We start from the raw sequence: 17,822 nt of genomic DNA, 5'->3' as shown, positions 1-17,822 counted from the left end.
AAAAATACACATTTAATTAGCTTATAGTTAATATTTTAGATTTATATAACAGTAACAAAAATGGGTTTTTAATGATTCTTATACTTTTAGAAGTTTAATTCAAACACAGATCATTACAAAAATAGAAAATTATTTAACAGTGATACAATATGCAAGATACATAAGAATGATGTTAACTTAGGCTTGTCAAACAAAATAATAAGCTGGCCAAACAAAATCATACAGCACCTTACATTTTCCATTTGCGAGACACACATTATTTAAATGAAAAATTGACAAATACAATCGTAGCAAATGTGTTGAATCCAATTTTGAATCAGGCATATTTCAACAGTCAAAACCGTATCTTCACGGTATACACATAATCACACAACTGTGTATGTGTACACTCAGATGCCAACACATCTTAGTACAATTTTATTAACAAAACCTATAACACGTTGTATACATATACATAATATATAAACACACATACACAATATAGACTTATCTTGTTCCTCTGTCTTAAGAACTAAAAGATAATGGAGGAAAAGGATGGGTTTAATCGAAAAGAGGTAAAGCACTCAAAAACCTCTTAAAACTGAAAGCCTACGTTATAAACTATGGACAGTCAAATTGCATAAAAAGTTGGCTATGTGTTTGCTGACACCTTTTGCTTCATTATATTGTGGTGAATTATTATTCAGTGTATTTAAACATCCTTTTTTCAGCTTCTTCCAAACATCTTTTGGTCAGGCAAATCCTCATTTCTGATGGTGCTTACCAAGATTTCAATAAGCCATCCCAGTCAGTTATACCCCAGGTCACATCATAGCGCCTCTGCAGGCAAAACTGCACTCTCTCTCGTCTTTTAACTTTATATTGACTGCTAGACAGTAACAAAAACATAGTAGGAAAATGTAATTGGGGCTCATTGCATGTTTACTAAATGGTACACTTTTTCTCAAAGTGGGGATAGGAGTAATGTATCCCAACTACATTCTAGATTGGAAAATTAAATTTCGTATATACATATACAAATGCACAAGAATGTAAAAGTTACAACTATATATGACCTGTCTGTAAAAAACTGCTTGACATTTACATCTCAAGAGGCATAATTTAAACAGGAGATAACTTTAAGTGGATCTAGGAATGTGGGAATCAGGAGATTAAAATGTAAGCATTCCAAACATACAATAATAAATCCTGGATTTCCATGTTTAACTTCAAGACACTGCTTTCACGTACCTCATGCAAATGATTCTGTGACTACTTAGGGGTATACACAGTGATTATTAAGCCACAAAACTTTCATAGAAGTGAACATCACATGAAAAATGAATTTAATGATAAAAGTCAGAATACTTGTGCACTATTTTAAAATAAAGACCACTGAATATGTCCTGAGAAGTGTCAATTGTCATTCTAAATTAAAGCACCTAGATCCAAGAAAATAATTTATATTCGCACGTGAAAAAAGGAAGTAATGAAAAATAAGTTTTAAAATGCTTAGATCCAGAATAAAAAATGTGAGATAATGCTAAAATCAGTATTTCTCATTTTTAAGAAATAAAAGATGTAAAGCCTTATCTACTAAATGTCTACATATACTTTGCTTACTTAATATTTAAAGTTAAACGCCACACAGCTTTACTAAACCATGGAATGCATAATTTGAAATAACTAGTGGCTAGTGCTATATCTAGATTAAAATATGCTTTGTACCCTATATCCCAGGGTCAAAAGAAAAAAAGACAAGTATTTTAAAATGGAAACTTAGTAATTTGTAAGAAATATTTAGGGTAATGGTATAATATTTTTATTTAGGGAATCTTACTGCATACTCATTTTCATATCAGTTGGCATATTATAAAAAAGAAAGATATGTACTGTGTACTTATAATTTTAGAGTGGTATCTCCTTAAAGCCATAGAAATAATATTACACATATAAATTAGATTTATTTTGTTGTACCTATATTTTTGGTACCAATGAAAATTTATTTAAACCTTTTATCAGCTTATTCAATAAAGATAATTAAATATCAACTAATAAAAATCTTAAAATAATCAACCCTCCACTATATTGAATTCATTTCTTTTGCCTGTCAGAAGGAAAGCATAAGAAAACAAGATTATTCTTTAAACAATTAACTTTTAAGCATGGCTTATTTCCCATTACTGATGATAATTACTGAAGTTTTTCTTAAGAAAAGGTGAATATAATTTATTTAGTTTTTTAAAAGAATTAATTTTTTGGCCATGCCGCATGGCTTGCGGGATCTTAGTTTCCCGACCAGCGACTGAACCTGGGCCATGGCAGTGAAAGCGCAGAGTCCTAACCACTGGACAGCCAGGGAATTCCTGAATATAATTTATTTTAAAAATGTCCATCTAGAATTGAAGTTTACTATTTTGTCCTCAATATGAAAATTCTACTAATAAGAAAAATGTAATTTCATGAATATTCTGATTAACTCAAGTTCTGCATGAAATAATGTTTCATGGCAATACTTTTTTAGCATTTTTCAAACTCATCTTTAGCAAAAAAGCTCTGAGTTTGAATACCTTTGTTTGAGGTACCTCAGCAACACTAGAAAAGTAAGTGAAAGGGGGCTACATAGTAATTATATAAGCTTGAGCAATGCTCAAGCTTCAATCTGAGAAGCGTATTATACAGACTACTGACTATATAAAGATATGTATATTATATTTAGAAAGTCAGAACTTTTTCATGGTAAGGTATCTTATAATCTTTTTAAAAACTGGTTTGGCATGAAGTTAAAACAAAATCACTTTTGCCTATTAAAATTCAACTTTCTATAGTATCCCTTTTTAAGTATGTGAAATATATATATGTGTATATATATTTTAAAAGCATATGAATATATATACAAAACACAAAAAAAGACTTTTGGGGAAATATTTGATAAAATTAGACTTTAATTTCTATGAAAACTCAAAAATGCTTGTTGGACTGTATGTATTTCCTAATTAGTCTGTAACTTTTAAAGCAATTATTTATCATGTGATTAATTTCATTGATATTAAGTACGTTATAAAAATTCTGGTACAAAATTGTTCTCGTGAAAGGTGGTAGAATGATTAATAAATGCAGAGGAGTTTTTCAACTTGAAACTCACTTAGCATTTGTTTTGATTCAGTTTTAGGTCCTTTTTTTGGACTAATTTTAAGAAAATTACTGGGACTTCCCTGGTGGTCCAGTGGTTAAGACTCCACGCTTCCACTGTACGGTGTGGGTTCCATCCCTAGTCAGGGAACTCAATCCTGTATGCTGTGTGGTACAGCCAAAAAATTAAAAAAAAAAAAAAAATACTGCCTAGGTAATTTCTCAGGTGTCCTCCTTCTTCTAGGAAGATGTAAACACAGAGGTTCTCCTGAGAGAAAACCTGAATGGTTATGATTCAGAAAAACTGGTCATAAAACACTATATTGCCACTTTATTTTCAGCTAAATTTCAGAAACCTATTAACACAGCGTTGCAATGCAATGTCAGAAAAGCAAACCATCAGGTGTACAATATAAACTTTCACAAAGATTTTCTTTGAATAATAACACAATAATGGAAATCTGGAGAAAAAAGATGTAATTTCAATTTATAGATGTTTATATTAACAGAGTTTAAGAAATGCATCTGTCAGTTTTATCTACCAATGATGTTCTGCCATAATTAAGTACTTTACTACTGGCTGATTAAAGAAAAGTATCATCTAAAAACTCCCTAGATTTGATAGCATTGACAGTAAATATTGATTACTTGGCTGCCCATGTCATACCCAGGCATGGCTGCTGCTGTTACACATTCAGATCTTCCTGTTCCATACAATATCAGGTATTTTTCTTTCAAGTATCAATATGAGGAAATATATTTATATGAATCTATTATTCTTTCAGTATTCAAGGTTACTGATGCTATATAAGACCAGTCTCAGATACCTCCATATTTTTGAAGGACTCCAGTAGGAACTTTTAGTGAAACTGATTGATTTCATTCAGCAATGACTTCTGCACCATCAACTTTGATTACTGATCAATATAAAAAAAGAAAAACCAAACCAAATGGAACAGAAAATCCCAGCTCTCATTCTTACTGGAAATATACAAAATGTGAAAAATGAAACCATAACCTATTAAAACCGAAGGCCTTTGATCTCACATCAATAAGCATCATATAAAATTATAAGCTGACAGCTTCAGACACTGAAAAAGGTATCAATTCCAGAACAAGTGCTAAGGTCGTCAGTGTGGCTTTTTAGAATGAAGTGTCCAGGTTCTAAAATCTGGTGACGTTAAAAGGAGTGGTAAGATTCCATTTTCTTTTGAAAAGAAAAGCTGTTTAACTTTAAATATTTAGTACTTTGTCTCCTTATTGCTAATTAAAAACTATGCTCAGTCACATAACATAATTTAAATGTTTTGAAAACTGTGCTCAGAAATAAGAGTCACCCACCCACCAACTGTTTCAGTCTCCCAGTTTACAAGGCCCATGATGCAGACGCTGAAGGTGCCCAATGCAAACCAGAGGCCTTTAAAGCCAGTGCGAGCTCAAGGTGCTTCTTTTTACCAGGTGCTTTTACATATTTTAATCAAAATATATATTCATTTTTCATGTTAGATAATTTTCTCCCTCTGTATGATTTTTAAAATATTGTTAACAGGTCATAGGCCACAGTAATTTGAGGGGGTTGAAGTGGAAGAGGCTGATGTTGTGAAACACACAGCTAAGAACATTTAGACCATGAAATACAAAAAAACTGGAGAGGAATGTATAACATGACTTCTTTTGCAGATCTGCAGATTACCAAGGTCCTAAATTAAAGCCAGCCAACTCCATGGCACATATTTTGAGTTAGGGAAAAGAATAGGATAAGATAGGATGATCATGATGACCACATAAGAGGGAAAAGAATATGGGGAGAAGATACTCCCAGTATGGTAAGAAATGGCTCTCTTTACTTTTTACCATACCACAGTACATAAACAACCTTTAAATAACTCCCATACAAATATAATCTATTCCTAAAACACTGCGGTGCGGTGGGGTGGGGTAGGGAGGCGGCCCCTGAAAGGAAAAAAAAATTTTTTTTAAAGTTTTCCCTAAAAATCAGTTATGCTTTTAGAGTTAATCAAAATTAATGGCAAGTTAGTAAAAATTTTACAAGTGTACTGCAGACCTCCAAGTACATATCAATCAAATACTCTGCACAAAAACTTCAGGAAAATGGCACACTTAATATTCAACAGCAAAATGTTCAGCAAAGCCATGCTAAGAACTGCAGCATCTTGAAAAGCACGGATGAATTGCGTTTTTTCCAAAAAGACAGAAACAAAAAATGGAATAAGAAAAAGACTGATGAGGAACTCTGAGGATAAACCAAAACTGTCACTGAGGGATTTTGCAGATGATAAAGCAGTATCATTCACTGTCCAAGACCTTACTTGCTGGTACAGTTGGGGTCTTAGCGCCGAGTTCTCAATCATTGTGTGAACCATGGTGATAATAGGTTCATTTTCTTTCATCTATTTCAAATCAGGAGGAGCATACAGCAAACATCAGTTTACAGCACAGCTAGATTTGAAAGACGACACTGTAAATATAGCCTCTACTTTAATATCTTCCTAATAGTGCAGTTGTTTACATATTATCCCAAGGTTGCATAGAATCAACTTAATATAAACCATTTCAAACAAGTATTAAATGCTATAAAATACTTCCAAGGTTATAAAAAAGATTACTAATTGCAATAAAGGTTTCACTTTATAAACATAACCAATATTGTCAATTAATGAATATTCCTATATATACTAGAATAGATAATAAAAGCATCAAGATTCAAGGGATGAACTAAAGGGTGACAACCTATAAACTTAAAAGGAGAAAAATGGCATGACTTAATCAATTACTTATATAGTAAAAAAAGAGCTTAAAATGATATTCAGTTCTTTATAAGGTTATTCAGAAAAATTTTAGTTCTCTACAAATAATATAGTAATATATCTTGTCACTTAGACAATCACACATTTTATTAATCCTGATAGACATTTATATATACTCTATTTTGGATTTTCTCAAAGTATAACACTCTATGTAGAATGATTTCAAAGACAAATGCAAACTAAAATTTATTCAGCAAAGACTAAGTGAATCTCCCTAGCTCCTTAAAAGGCTGAAACCATGTTTCACATTTCCAGCTATATTGTACTTAATTACTGCCTCTAGAAAAATATTTATTTTAGCAGGCTCTGGACTCAAGAATTAAAGCATTCAAAAGACAGTTTATATATATATATATATATATATATATATATATATATATATATATATATGGTAAAAGGCCAACAAAGTTTGTACCATTTGTAAGCAGACAAGTCTGTTTATAATTGCACTTTGTAACAGTTTATATAATCTTCATCCCCCATATTATAGAAAATAAGCATTTCTATCATGGTTAACAAATGCTACTTTACTGATTTAGCTAAATCTGCAACAAAAATTTACTAATATTAAGATTAAATACATAAGTAAAAATTAAATCTTGAAAACTTTATACCTAAAACATTTTTTTTTTCCCCCTTGGTATGCGGGCCTCTCACTGCTGTGGCCTTTCCCGTTGCGGAGCACAGGCTCCGGACGCGCAGGCTCAGCGGCCATGGCTCACGGGCCCAGCCGCTCTGCGGCACGTGGGACCTTCCCAGACCGAGGCACGAACCCGCGTCCCCTGCATCAGCAGGCGGACTCTCAACCACTGCGCCACCAGGGAAGCCCACCTAGACATTTTTATTTTCAGTCTAGTTACCAATGCTTCATGTCAATAATAACCTGTTTTGGATGTTAAATAAGAAACCTCCTGTGACTGGTTTAATCTACTTTTAAAAAGTTTTATTCAAGGTAAGTAACTTGTTTTAAAATCTACACATTTACTTATTAGTTAAACTCAAACCTCTTTTTTTCCCTAATGTTATCCAATAAGGGACCAAGGCATTTACAGGTGACATCTCATGCACACAGGTAAGAACTGTGTTTATATGCAGTACAGGAAAAAATTTTACAGTGTTGGAAAGTAACATAAAGAGACTATAGATATAAATTTTTCTTTAGCAGAAATAAAACGTTTATTACAGAAATTTAAGACGTCTTTATAGTTTAAAGTTTATGTTTTAAAGGAACGCTGGTTATTTTATCTTAACCAAATGTTGATCTTGGAACAGTGTAACTGCCTTTGGTTTTGGCTCAATCATTTGACTGCATTGATACATACTTTGTATAACACAGGTAGCTTACGTTTCTCTTCATTTTTAGTATTATTTAATTTTGATTTTCAAAGCAATCTCATCTATACTTGCTACTTTTCAATAGCATGCCATGAAAATTAGAAGAGTACTTGACTCACAGGCTGGGGGGGTTGGGGGGAGGCAGTAGAGGGCTGGGGTTTGAAAGAAGGTCAGGAGCATATGAATATTTAAGAAATAATACAGGTCAGAGAATATCCACATGTAAAAGTCACTCAAGGTCAAACTGAAACTGCCATGGAGTCTCGGAAATCTGGCATTACAAAGAGGCCACTGTCAAAGGGCTAGTTCTGCCAATATGGTGGGGCTCCCACCTTTAAGAGGAGCAGATCAATGCCTGGTGTTCAGCCTCTAGGCCTGAGGAATTTACCTGAAATGTATTTATAAAGGGGGAAGAGACAGTATGATTTCTGCAGAAGGGTAATCAAGCCTGATTTATTTAGTGGAATACTTTGAGAGGGTAAATATGTATGTTATAGAGGGAAGCCACGTTTGCGATTTAAAAATGACTGTTTAAATTCGCCTGTCAAAGATCATTAGATATTAAGTCACTGAGAAGGATCATGCAAGAAAACACTGACTTAGGAACAGAAAAACTAAAAAAATACTGAGAGTAAAAATAACATTAAAAAAAGATTAAATTTTAAAAATGGAAGTATAGTTAATTTACAGTATTATATTATTTTCAGGTGTGCAATGATCATTCAGTATTTTTATAGATTTTACCCCATTTAAAGTTATTATAGGGCTTCCCTGGTGGCACAGTGGTTGAGAGTCCGCCTGCCAATGCAGGGGACACGGGTTCGTGCCCCGGTCCGGGAAGATCCCACATGCCGCGGAGCGGCTGGGCCCGTGAGCCATGGCCGAGGAGCCTGTGCGTCCAGAGCCTGTGCTCCGCAACGGGAGAGGCCACAACAGTGAGAGGCCCGCGTACCAAAAGAAAAAAAAAAAAAAAAAAAAGTTATTATAAAATATTAGCTATATTCCTTACGCTGTACAATATATATTCATGTAGGTTATTTATTTTATACATAGTAGTTTGTACCTCTTAATCCCCTACCTCTATCTTGCTCCTCCCCACTCCTGTCTTCCCACTGGTATACTAGTTTGTTCTCTACATCTGTGAGACTGTTTCTGTTTTGTTATATTCATTCGTTTTATTTTTTAGATTCCACGTGTAAGTGATAACATGGAGTTATCTGTCTTTCTCTAACAAAAAATAACATTTAAAGTGTACAGAGTGTCTCAGAGATCACTTCTGGAACTGACTTTTTCATTATGAAAAATTTCAAATGTATATATCAAATCCTAGAATATTAAAATTAGAAGGCATCTTTGGAAAGTGACAATTTAGTACAGCAAAGAAATAAAAAAATGTTAGCAGTAATTATTTTAAATTGTGCGACCGGATCATTATTTTTTTTTCTCTATACTTCTCTACATTTCCCAAATTTTCTCCACTGAATAGATACTGCTTTTCTCATTAAAAAAAAAAAAAAAATGTTATTAGAGAGTCAAGGATAAAAATATATAAATACCAAATAAACTAGATTAATGGAACAACTATATCCTCTGGCAAACACCCCTTGGTGACACAGAGAGGCTAAGAAAAAATTTTAGCACATGTGTTTGTATCATGTTCAAAGCTGTTGGAGTCCTTTAGTGCAGCGAGGCCCTGATCTAGAGAATAAACGTTCTCACAACGTTTATTCTGCCGTATGAGTCTGTAACCACATCAGAAATTGACTGAAGAAATGTTAACTAACTGAAAATAGTAAGCTGTCCCGATGCATTTGTAAATACCTATGACTATCTTATTAATATCTTTTTTCCTTTTTATTACTGGCTACTTCAGAAATCAAAGTTCAAGCTTATTTCAACCAGTGGTTCTTAACCCAGAATCACTTGAGGAACTTGAAAAGAACAGAGGCCCTGATTCCCAGATAATTATAATGTGCAACTTGAAAATCTCTGATGTAGACAATACCATTAAAACATGAAGGTGACAGGCTGGTCTAAAGATTCCCTTTGGCAGAACTAGCTACAATGTTCTTTCTCAAGGTGTTGAAGTAAGTCAAACGTAATCTGATAACAGTGAATGTTCTTCAGCTTACATACTCCTTGGGAATCTCATTTTCCTCAAGTCAGAGAGATGGGACAAGTCTATCTGCAGACAGAAGCAGCAGAACTATTTCAGAGTTGCCCTGGGCACCACACTCACCTGACCAAGGGCTGTGAGGACGACTGGGCTTGTAAGAAAAATCTGCACAGGGGAGCGGTCCTGTATGTGGTGGCACTCTCCTTGCACGTGGCATGCAACAGCTGAGGCCAGCTAAACACAGTCCTCAGGTTCCCACACAATGGGAGTTGGTCCGCATTAAACAATTTCAATGATCTGCCTGAAATTTGACTCTTTCCAGATTTACTGAATTGGAAATACTAGATCTGCTTTCTCTCCAAATAGATCCTAGAAATAGGCTAGTGATTTCTTTCACTAAATCACCTCTGAAATATCTCTATCTACCTACCTATCTTATTGAAGTATAGTTGATTTGCAATGTTGTGTTAGTTTCTGCTGTTTAGCAAAGTGATTCAGTTATACATATACATACACATTCTTTTAACATTCTTTTCCACGATGGTTTATCACAGGATATTGAATATAGTTCCCCGTGCTGTACAGTGGAACCTGGTTGTTTATCCATCCTATATATAACAGTTTGCATCTGCTAACCCTAAACTCCCACTCCACCCCTCTCCCACCCTCCTCCTGCTTGGCGATCACAAGTCTGTTCTCTATGTCTGTGAGTCTGTTTCGTAGACAGGTTCATTTGTTTCATGAAATATCTGTATTTTAAAACTTAGAAACTGATCATCTCTGAAATTTACACTGAAACAGCACATTCTATCTGGCTTTTGCTAAGTAAACTTTATACAACAGCTTTTGAATTAAAGCAGTAAAATATGACTCCCCCCCCTCCACACCAAATACGTAAGGCTCCATGAGCACCTTAGAATTTCATGCTCAAGTTCTTAAAAAAAAGGACTATCCAGCAATTCTCTTCTGGTCTGACTACTACAAGGATCCTAGGCAGCATTAAGGCACTGCTGCTAATAGATAATGTATTTTTGGTTTAAGGAATCACAGCAAGAGAAAGACTAATTAGTACTTGGGGGATGTTTAATAATTTACTTGAAAATGAGTTAAATGCTTCGTTTCCTGCTTTAATTCCTTCTTCGAACTAAACGGTAATACAGGTTTAGTTTCCAATTAATTTTGCCAAATTATAAAGCTATTATAAAAGGTCCACTATTTTATAATAAAAATGAGAATGTATGAACTGGGGATGACACTAGTTTCATAATTAACTTCAGCAATAAATAAGAAAACCTAAGTGGAAATATCTTGGAAATACACTTAGGCAATTCCAATATATTTCTGTTTACAACAAAAACACATACTTCTACTTGAAATGTATAAGTCCAAATGTGTACAAAAACCACCTAGAAAATGAGATACTTAACTCTAGCCTCTTTCTGAGGTTTGAGGTATGTTGGGCTAGTATGAATACAGAGCATCCTTTGATGTTACTGTTAGAAATATCTTGATTTAAAAACCCATCACAGGGGCTCCCCTGGTGGCGCAGTGGTTGAGAGTCCGCCTGCCGACGCATGGGACACGGGTTCGTGCCCCGGCCCCGGAGGATCCTACATGCCGCGGTGAGCCATGGCCGCTGACCCTGCGCGACCAGAGCCTGTGCTCCGCAACGGGAGAGGCCGCGGCAGTGAGAGGCCCGCGTACCGCAAAAAAAAAAAAAAAAAAAAAAAGAAAAAAAAGCCAGAAGTTAAAAACTTTAATCTGTTAACCTGTCATTCAGTCTGAGAAATCCATGATCTAGATAAGACCTGGATATTCACAGAGTAAATAAAAGTACGTTTGAGTGCAGGACTGAAAAAAAAAAAAGTTTAAAAAAAAAAATCACCAAAAAACTTACTCAACACAATTCTATGCAACCGCATCATAGCTGGCAGGATCTTGAGCGGAACTTCGCAACGGACACCTGCGGGCTGGGAAAGGGTTCCAGGTATGTCTGGGGTTGGGACCACCTCAGTTGTCAGAGGGCCTAACATGCTCCCAACAGCACGGCCTCAAGTTTCCGTCAAGGTGCGCACACCCACTGTCACTTTTCTATGTGGGCCATGCAGGAAAAAGGTTAGAAAGCACTAAGACAGTGTTTTATGTTTCAAAAAAACCCCCAGACGTCTCCTCTTTCTTTGGCGTTCCTTGTCATTATTGATCTCAGTAGCTCTCAAACCTGACTGAGGAGAAAAAATAAATCACCTGTGGAGTTTTCAAAACAGTCAGGGTTGAGGGGACTCTGGCAACTCGCACTGGGGGCTGCGGAGCAGACAGCCTCGAGAATTGTACTGTTTCTGTCTTTCTAAAGATCCCCTGGTAGGTCTGACAGGAAATCAGGCTTGAGAACGATGGTCCTATCTTGGCACTAATTTAAGTCATCGAGGACCAATTCAACCATCACCAATAAGGAATTCTTCCAGGTCTTGATGAGTTGGTACTAAATGTTGGTCAACTGATACCTGTGCAACTATCAAAAGATGAAAAATTTCAAACTAATGATCTAAACACAAGTATATTGCATGTAGACTAAAATAGTCTTGTCTTTGTATGAAATACAGCATTAAGAGACTTAACCCCCTTAAAAAAATCAACTGAATCTCCTTATTAATAATATTAGTGGACTCAGCAGAATCACGGGGTGGAGGGCCGGAGTGTTATTACGAATCCAATTTCCAGTTGCCAGTTGTTCTATTATTCTAGCAACTTCTAATATCCGTTTCAAAGTCTCTATCTCTACAGAAATTGGACCAGCTAGGAATGCAGAAGGAACAGGACATTGTAAGTTATGAGATAAATGCTCCAGAATAATTTTTAGGGGGAGGGGCGGGAAGGAGAAAGACTAGCAGTGAGCAAAGCCAGGACAATCATTCATATAATTTATCCTTGGGAAGATTAATTTCCCAACCCCCCTTTAGGTATAAGAAGTGGTTAAGTAGTGGCTTAATTGCTATTTATTTATTTGGCCGCGGCCGGCATGCGGGCTCCTAGTTCCCTGACCCTCCTGCACTGGAAGCGCAGAGTCCTAACCACTGGACCGCCAGGGAAGTCCCTTAACTGCTCTTTGAAAAGTGTATATAATGATTCACCTAGAACAGCATTGTCCAACAGAACTTTCTATGATGATGGAAATGTTCTCCATTAGTGTAGTCCAACATGCCACGCCAATGACTCCTCAGCCCCTGAAATGTGGCCCGTGTAACGGAGAAAATGAATCTTATTTTTATAAAAGTGTAACTAACTTAAGTAGCCACATATGGCTAGTGGCTATTATACTGGATTGTAAGTCTAGAAATTCTAGGCCAGTAAAGTAAGTATAATTTCCCCCTAGATTTGGATCTCATTCCCATAAGGGAGAACATCTGCTCAAGCTCCATCGAGTAAATGAGTTTCCTTGAGTCTGAATTCTGTGGTAACAGCTTCCTCCCTCTTTTGGGGGCGGAGGCAAGAAGTCTGGATGATTTCTATCCGCCCTACAGAGCTTTTGTCCTTCACTGATAAACCATTTCTGTGCTGTCATTTTCCATTTAAATGGAAAATGGATTTTTCCTGAGTTCTTAAAGACAACTTAGAAAAAGAATTTTTAAGTTGGGAATCTGTCTTAACAATAGCCCCAAACCCTGATAGCCTAATCACTGAAGAATCCATCTCTCAAGAATGTCCTCCTGTGTCTAGATCAATAAACTTTTAAGATGTGTGGCAAAAATAAAAGGCTAAAGAATTTGACATGCCTAGGGTGAAGCTGTGAGGAATGCAGCGGCCTTTGTAAACAGGTCATTTGGATAATGACAATGTAAATGCCTTCCCCTCTCATTCCAGGCACTTCTGAAAGTCCGAGAACCTGAGATTGAAGGGTATGACTACCTATAGAAACCACGCATTGTTTAACAGGAAGCAGGAAAATCTGAAGTGACTTTTTAAATAGAAGAATGTAAATAAGTCTCTTTATAGCCGATGGGGCAAAGTATGGAGGTCTATTTCTTTGGAAATTTTAAAGCAATCAGAACAAACTCTTCTATGCTATATATGGTTTCTAAAGGTAAAACTTTGGGAAAGTATTAATATTATATGTATTCAGAAAAATCAATGGTAGTTTAAATGATGCAGCTAGAGCATACAACATATCCTTTTTCTTCAAGGGAGAAAGACAGATTAAAAATAAAGAAAAAGAAAAAACAAATGGCGACAGTAACACATAAGTCAAATGTATCTGACATTTCCTTAAAAGAAAAGAAGGAAAAAAAAAAAGAGCATTTCTAGATTGACTGATGCTGTAAGCACTGGCTTCAGGAATAAGGTCCATTTATTGAGAAATATGAAAACACCCCTAATCCTGCAGAACAAAAGGAGGGCACTCTCTCTATACAACCTTATTTAAATTGCTGAAGTTTTTAAGCCACCACTTTGAGGTATATACCTGTGGTATATTTTGAAGGCAACTTTTAAGGTCTAGGCTAATGTCTTTCCAAATAATTTACATATATAATTTACTTACCGTGAGTTTCATCCTTTTTCACCTACGAGTCTCAAGAATTTTTTAAAAAATTAATATCCTTTTGACTACAGGAAACATTTTATAGATCTGATTTTTACTTCAGTGGCTTAAATCTGTTTTCCTTGATTAATGACTGTTTATTTTTTTAAACAATTGTTCCTTTAACTTTAAGTAATGTATTATCTGATGCCATCAGATAATACATCCACAGGCAACTGAAAATATTTAAAAAGCTCAAAATCCATTTTGTAAAAATGCTCTATTGTGGAAATAAATATTGTGTTTGAAATGGTCATATATTTCTCTTCTTTGCAAGCATTTTATAAAACGATACCATAAAACAATACTATTTTAAAGGGACAAAACATTCCGAAAGTGAAAATCTTACATCTCTGTTAGCTAAAAGAAAGTATTTGTTCTGGCCAATGGGTAAATCTACTAGAAAAATATATTTGAGCTTTAAATCAGAAGTAAAATATCTTCTAGATACAGGATCTGGGTTTTATTAATAGCAATTGTATTCCTACTGAGTTAAAATTGGCACTGCGTAGCAGAATTCCTACCATTAATTCAAAGATTTATCAGCTTATGTTTTAACTACATAATCACATCCTTAGGTTGATCCCAGAAATGACTTTGGCATTTATGCTCAACTTTATTTCCTTCCTGAGCTTTGAAAATCATTTACAATTCTACTTTGCAAGCTCTAACATCCTGCCTGACACTGAGCTCCATAAATCTCTGCTGAATGAACTTTCTGAAAAAATACATTAAAATAAGACAGAAGCAAACAAAAGCCACAATAATTGGCTTATAAAAAATATCTGCTTTTGTAAATAAACTGTGGAACTGTAGAAATATTATGCATTTTAGGAGGGGTGGGGAAATCTTGTTTTCATTTTCTTATCTTGTTAGATCGGAGAATAACCAGTTATATAACCAAGAGCTGATATTCTTCAGGTAACGGAGATCAGCAACCGGAAATAGAACTATTCTATAGGTACAAGAACAACTCCTGATTTTGAAGGAAGAATAGACTTAAAAAAAGAAAGGAAGAAAGAAAGAAAATTCATTAATACAATGTATTCATCCTAGCTTTGTGATTTTGGACAAGTCATTCAACGTGACTGGGATAAAAGTAACTGGCCACATGCTGCAGAGGCAAGTATTAGAAGCAGATGGGACACGGTATATAACAGCACTTTGAAAACTGTGAAGTGATACTTAAGCTATTAGGAGGGACAGACGCTGGGCAGGTGCACATTGTAGAGAATGGGGGTGCTTCTGTAGTATCTGAGAAACGAAGAGGCGCGCTGGCTGGAGAAAAGGGTTTATGGGGGAGGAAGTGTTTCACAGGTTGGTAGGGGGTGGTGGTGATGAAATGAGGGCTTAAATGACAAACCAAAAAGAGACTTTATTTTGTAGGGAACCGGGAGTTTGAAGTTTCCTGAGTTGGTCGAAAGACAATGAGGCAGGTGCTTTGACTATTGCCAGGATTTGTTGACTAAATGGTAACAAGGAGCTAGTACGTGGAAGGTGTTTTGGTGACTTCTAGGATCCCGACTAATCACCATGCAGATATTATGAATCAGCTAAAGTAAGATCTGTTCGGACGGTTCTATAGAATCGCATGATTTTCCTGTTTTCAGTAAAAGTGTTTTGAAAGTACTTTTAACTCCAGTTTCAAGGTATTGTTAGCTTTAACACGAGTTGGTGTTGGGCACATGAAATATTAGGAGAACGTAATACAACTCCAGGAGGCTGGATGACTTAATTCTGCCATTTTTATAAATCTGCAGAATCTCCACACTCAGAGTGGTGTTAACAGCAGGCAGGGTGCCACGGGCCATCACGCTGGGGGTCCTTCCGGGAAGCCCGCCCGTTGTTTTCGTTTTCATCCACCAGGCTGGGAGAGGCTGTCCGAGCCATAGCTGGCGGAGACTCTCCTCTTTTCCCACTTTATGTTCTAGGTCTAAGCAAACAGCTAAAGAAAGGTCCTAATCCTTCTCAAAGTGCGTCAAGCTCTTCCCCAAGGAGGATGTGTTCGATAAATGTCTGTTACATCAATGGGGTTAAAAGGTGAACAATATTTTGGACCACTTCTACTTTCAGTTTTTTGGTCAGGGAACTGAGGGATCAGAATACCTTAATTTTGGACACGCTGGAGATGTACTGAAGGCGGAACTTCCAAATGGAGATCTCCATGAGCAACTGTAACTACGTAACGGAAACTGCAGAGAGAGGTGTTTTAGATGCCTTTTGGGCCCCTCTCCACATCTTCGGTTTCAGGTCTTGCTGGGTGTTATGGGAACCCAGTGGGTGCTCACGTTTGCATCCCCTCAGTGTGCTAGAGAGTTAGTCTCAAGGGACAACGCTTGGTCAGTGGAAGACGGGAGTGAGTGCTCTTCTCTAGTTCAGCTGGGTTTCTATTTGTTTGTCAACAAGTATCAGATGAGGCCCCAGTTGCCTGTGGCAGTTGATAGTATGTAGTCTCACTCTCTTTCCTCCTGTACTTTGGAATCACTTCCCATAGTAAAACTTCCTGCAAACAAGCCCACATCAAGGAAGCCCACATCACAGGCTCTGCTTTCTGGGAGAAACCCAGGGGCTAGAGATGAAAAGTAACAAAGAGACAGCTAGTGAATTAATGAGTAGATGAATGTTCAGATGAGAGAACACCAAGAAACAGGGCACTTCCCCAGTTAGGGTTGAGAGGGGTGAAAACGGTTATCAAGAAGGGCCAGATGAATCACTGGGTAAGCATCCGATAGGCCGAGAGATCAGAGTATTGACCCACATGTATTAAACCTTTCCACTTTTTAAATTCTAATCTACCCACTGTCCATTTATTTACATTCTGCCATTATGATGTCGTATCCTGATTAAGAATTTTCTGTGTCATCTCCCTCTCCCACTTCTGTGATCAAATATACAGAGGAAGGGAGAGACAGAAAAAGAAAAACGGAGGAATGGTGTGTGAGAGAGCGAGAGAGAGAGAGAGAGAGAGAGAGAGAGAGAGAGAGAGACAGGAGACAGGAATGCTGTGAACAGCATGGCAAAAGAAAATACAGATATTCTACACTATGTAACTAGTTTGGGTTAGTAAGTGTTAAATAATATTCTTTCAATTTTCCAGTTTCCTTAGTTTGCTTTCTTCAAATGCCTTTTCTATATCCCCTAGAAACATTACCTCCTGTAGCTCTGTCATCCCTAAAAATAGAAGCTCTAAGACCGCTTCAAATATTAGAGAAAATGGGATCTTGCTTAATAGCTCAACAGAAATGAGGTTGCTGAACGGACAACAATGAAAGCCATCAAGAATCTTTTCAATCATCTTGTTAGCATTTCTTCCCTTATAGGGAAGCTGTCTTTCATGAACACAAAGAACAAAAGGCAAGAAAGTACTGATTTTTACCTTGAATGGTTTCAGTACCAATTACATACACCCAGTTAACTGTTCCTTTTTGCATTTCCCTTGGCATAAGTATGTTTAAAAGTGGTCAGAGTTCCTCTTTTTACATTGTGGTTTCTTGAAAGGATACAGAAAGCATGCTGATGAGCAATGTCCACAGCAACCAGTAATATTAATAGAATATCAGACTTCTTCCAAAAGTCACTAGTAGTTTTAGCTCACGGCTCATAAAATATTAATCTTTATAAAAGAATTACATCATAAAACCTGAATGCTACTACAAAACTTTTGCAAATTAGGAACTTCAGCTTACTCTTCAAGATGTTTTAGAGGATAGTATGATCAAAAATGACTCTTCTCCTCCTCACAAGCATTTGCTCATACTTAAAAAAAATGTGCTGATAAAAGAAGGATTGAGCTATTGACTTGCTAACCTTCAACATTTTCATACAACAAAAACATCACAGGTGTGCTTGAGCTGTACTT

General features: G+C 36.2%; 1 protein-coding gene across 31 annotated transcripts in view; it reads right to left on the bottom strand.

Moving 5' to 3' along the window:
* The window catches only part of PLEKHA5 (pleckstrin homology domain containing A5), a 235,259-nt gene that overhangs the window by 36,137 nt on the left and 181,300 nt on the right, over nt 1-17,822 (bottom strand). For 13 of the 31 annotated variants that reach the window (XR_010835774.1, XM_067008813.1, XM_067008806.1 and 10 more), the window contains 2 exons: nt 5,442-5,522; nt 476-511 (listed from right to left, as the gene is read on the bottom strand). The exons of 11 other annotated variants lie outside the window; for them this stretch is intronic. Coding sequence is in view for 18 of the 20 variants with exons in the window: in XM_067008813.1 (XP_066864914.1) it covers nt 476-511; nt 5,442-5,522 (117 nt within the window). In the remaining 2 variants the exon portion in view is untranslated. Of the gene's footprint in view, nt 1-475; nt 512-5,441; nt 5,572-17,822 lie in introns of those variants that run through there. 7 more of the 31 variants (XM_059082722.2, XM_059082721.2, XM_067008815.1 and 4 more) reach the window with 3 other exon arrangements.

This window comes from Kogia breviceps, chromosome 12, assembly GCF_026419965.1.
Source record: "Kogia breviceps isolate mKogBre1 chromosome 12, mKogBre1 haplotype 1, whole genome shotgun sequence".
Taxonomy (NCBI): Eukaryota; Metazoa; Chordata; class Mammalia; order Artiodactyla; family Physeteridae; genus Kogia; species Kogia breviceps.
This window is presented reverse-complemented; position numbering and strand designations above follow the sequence as displayed.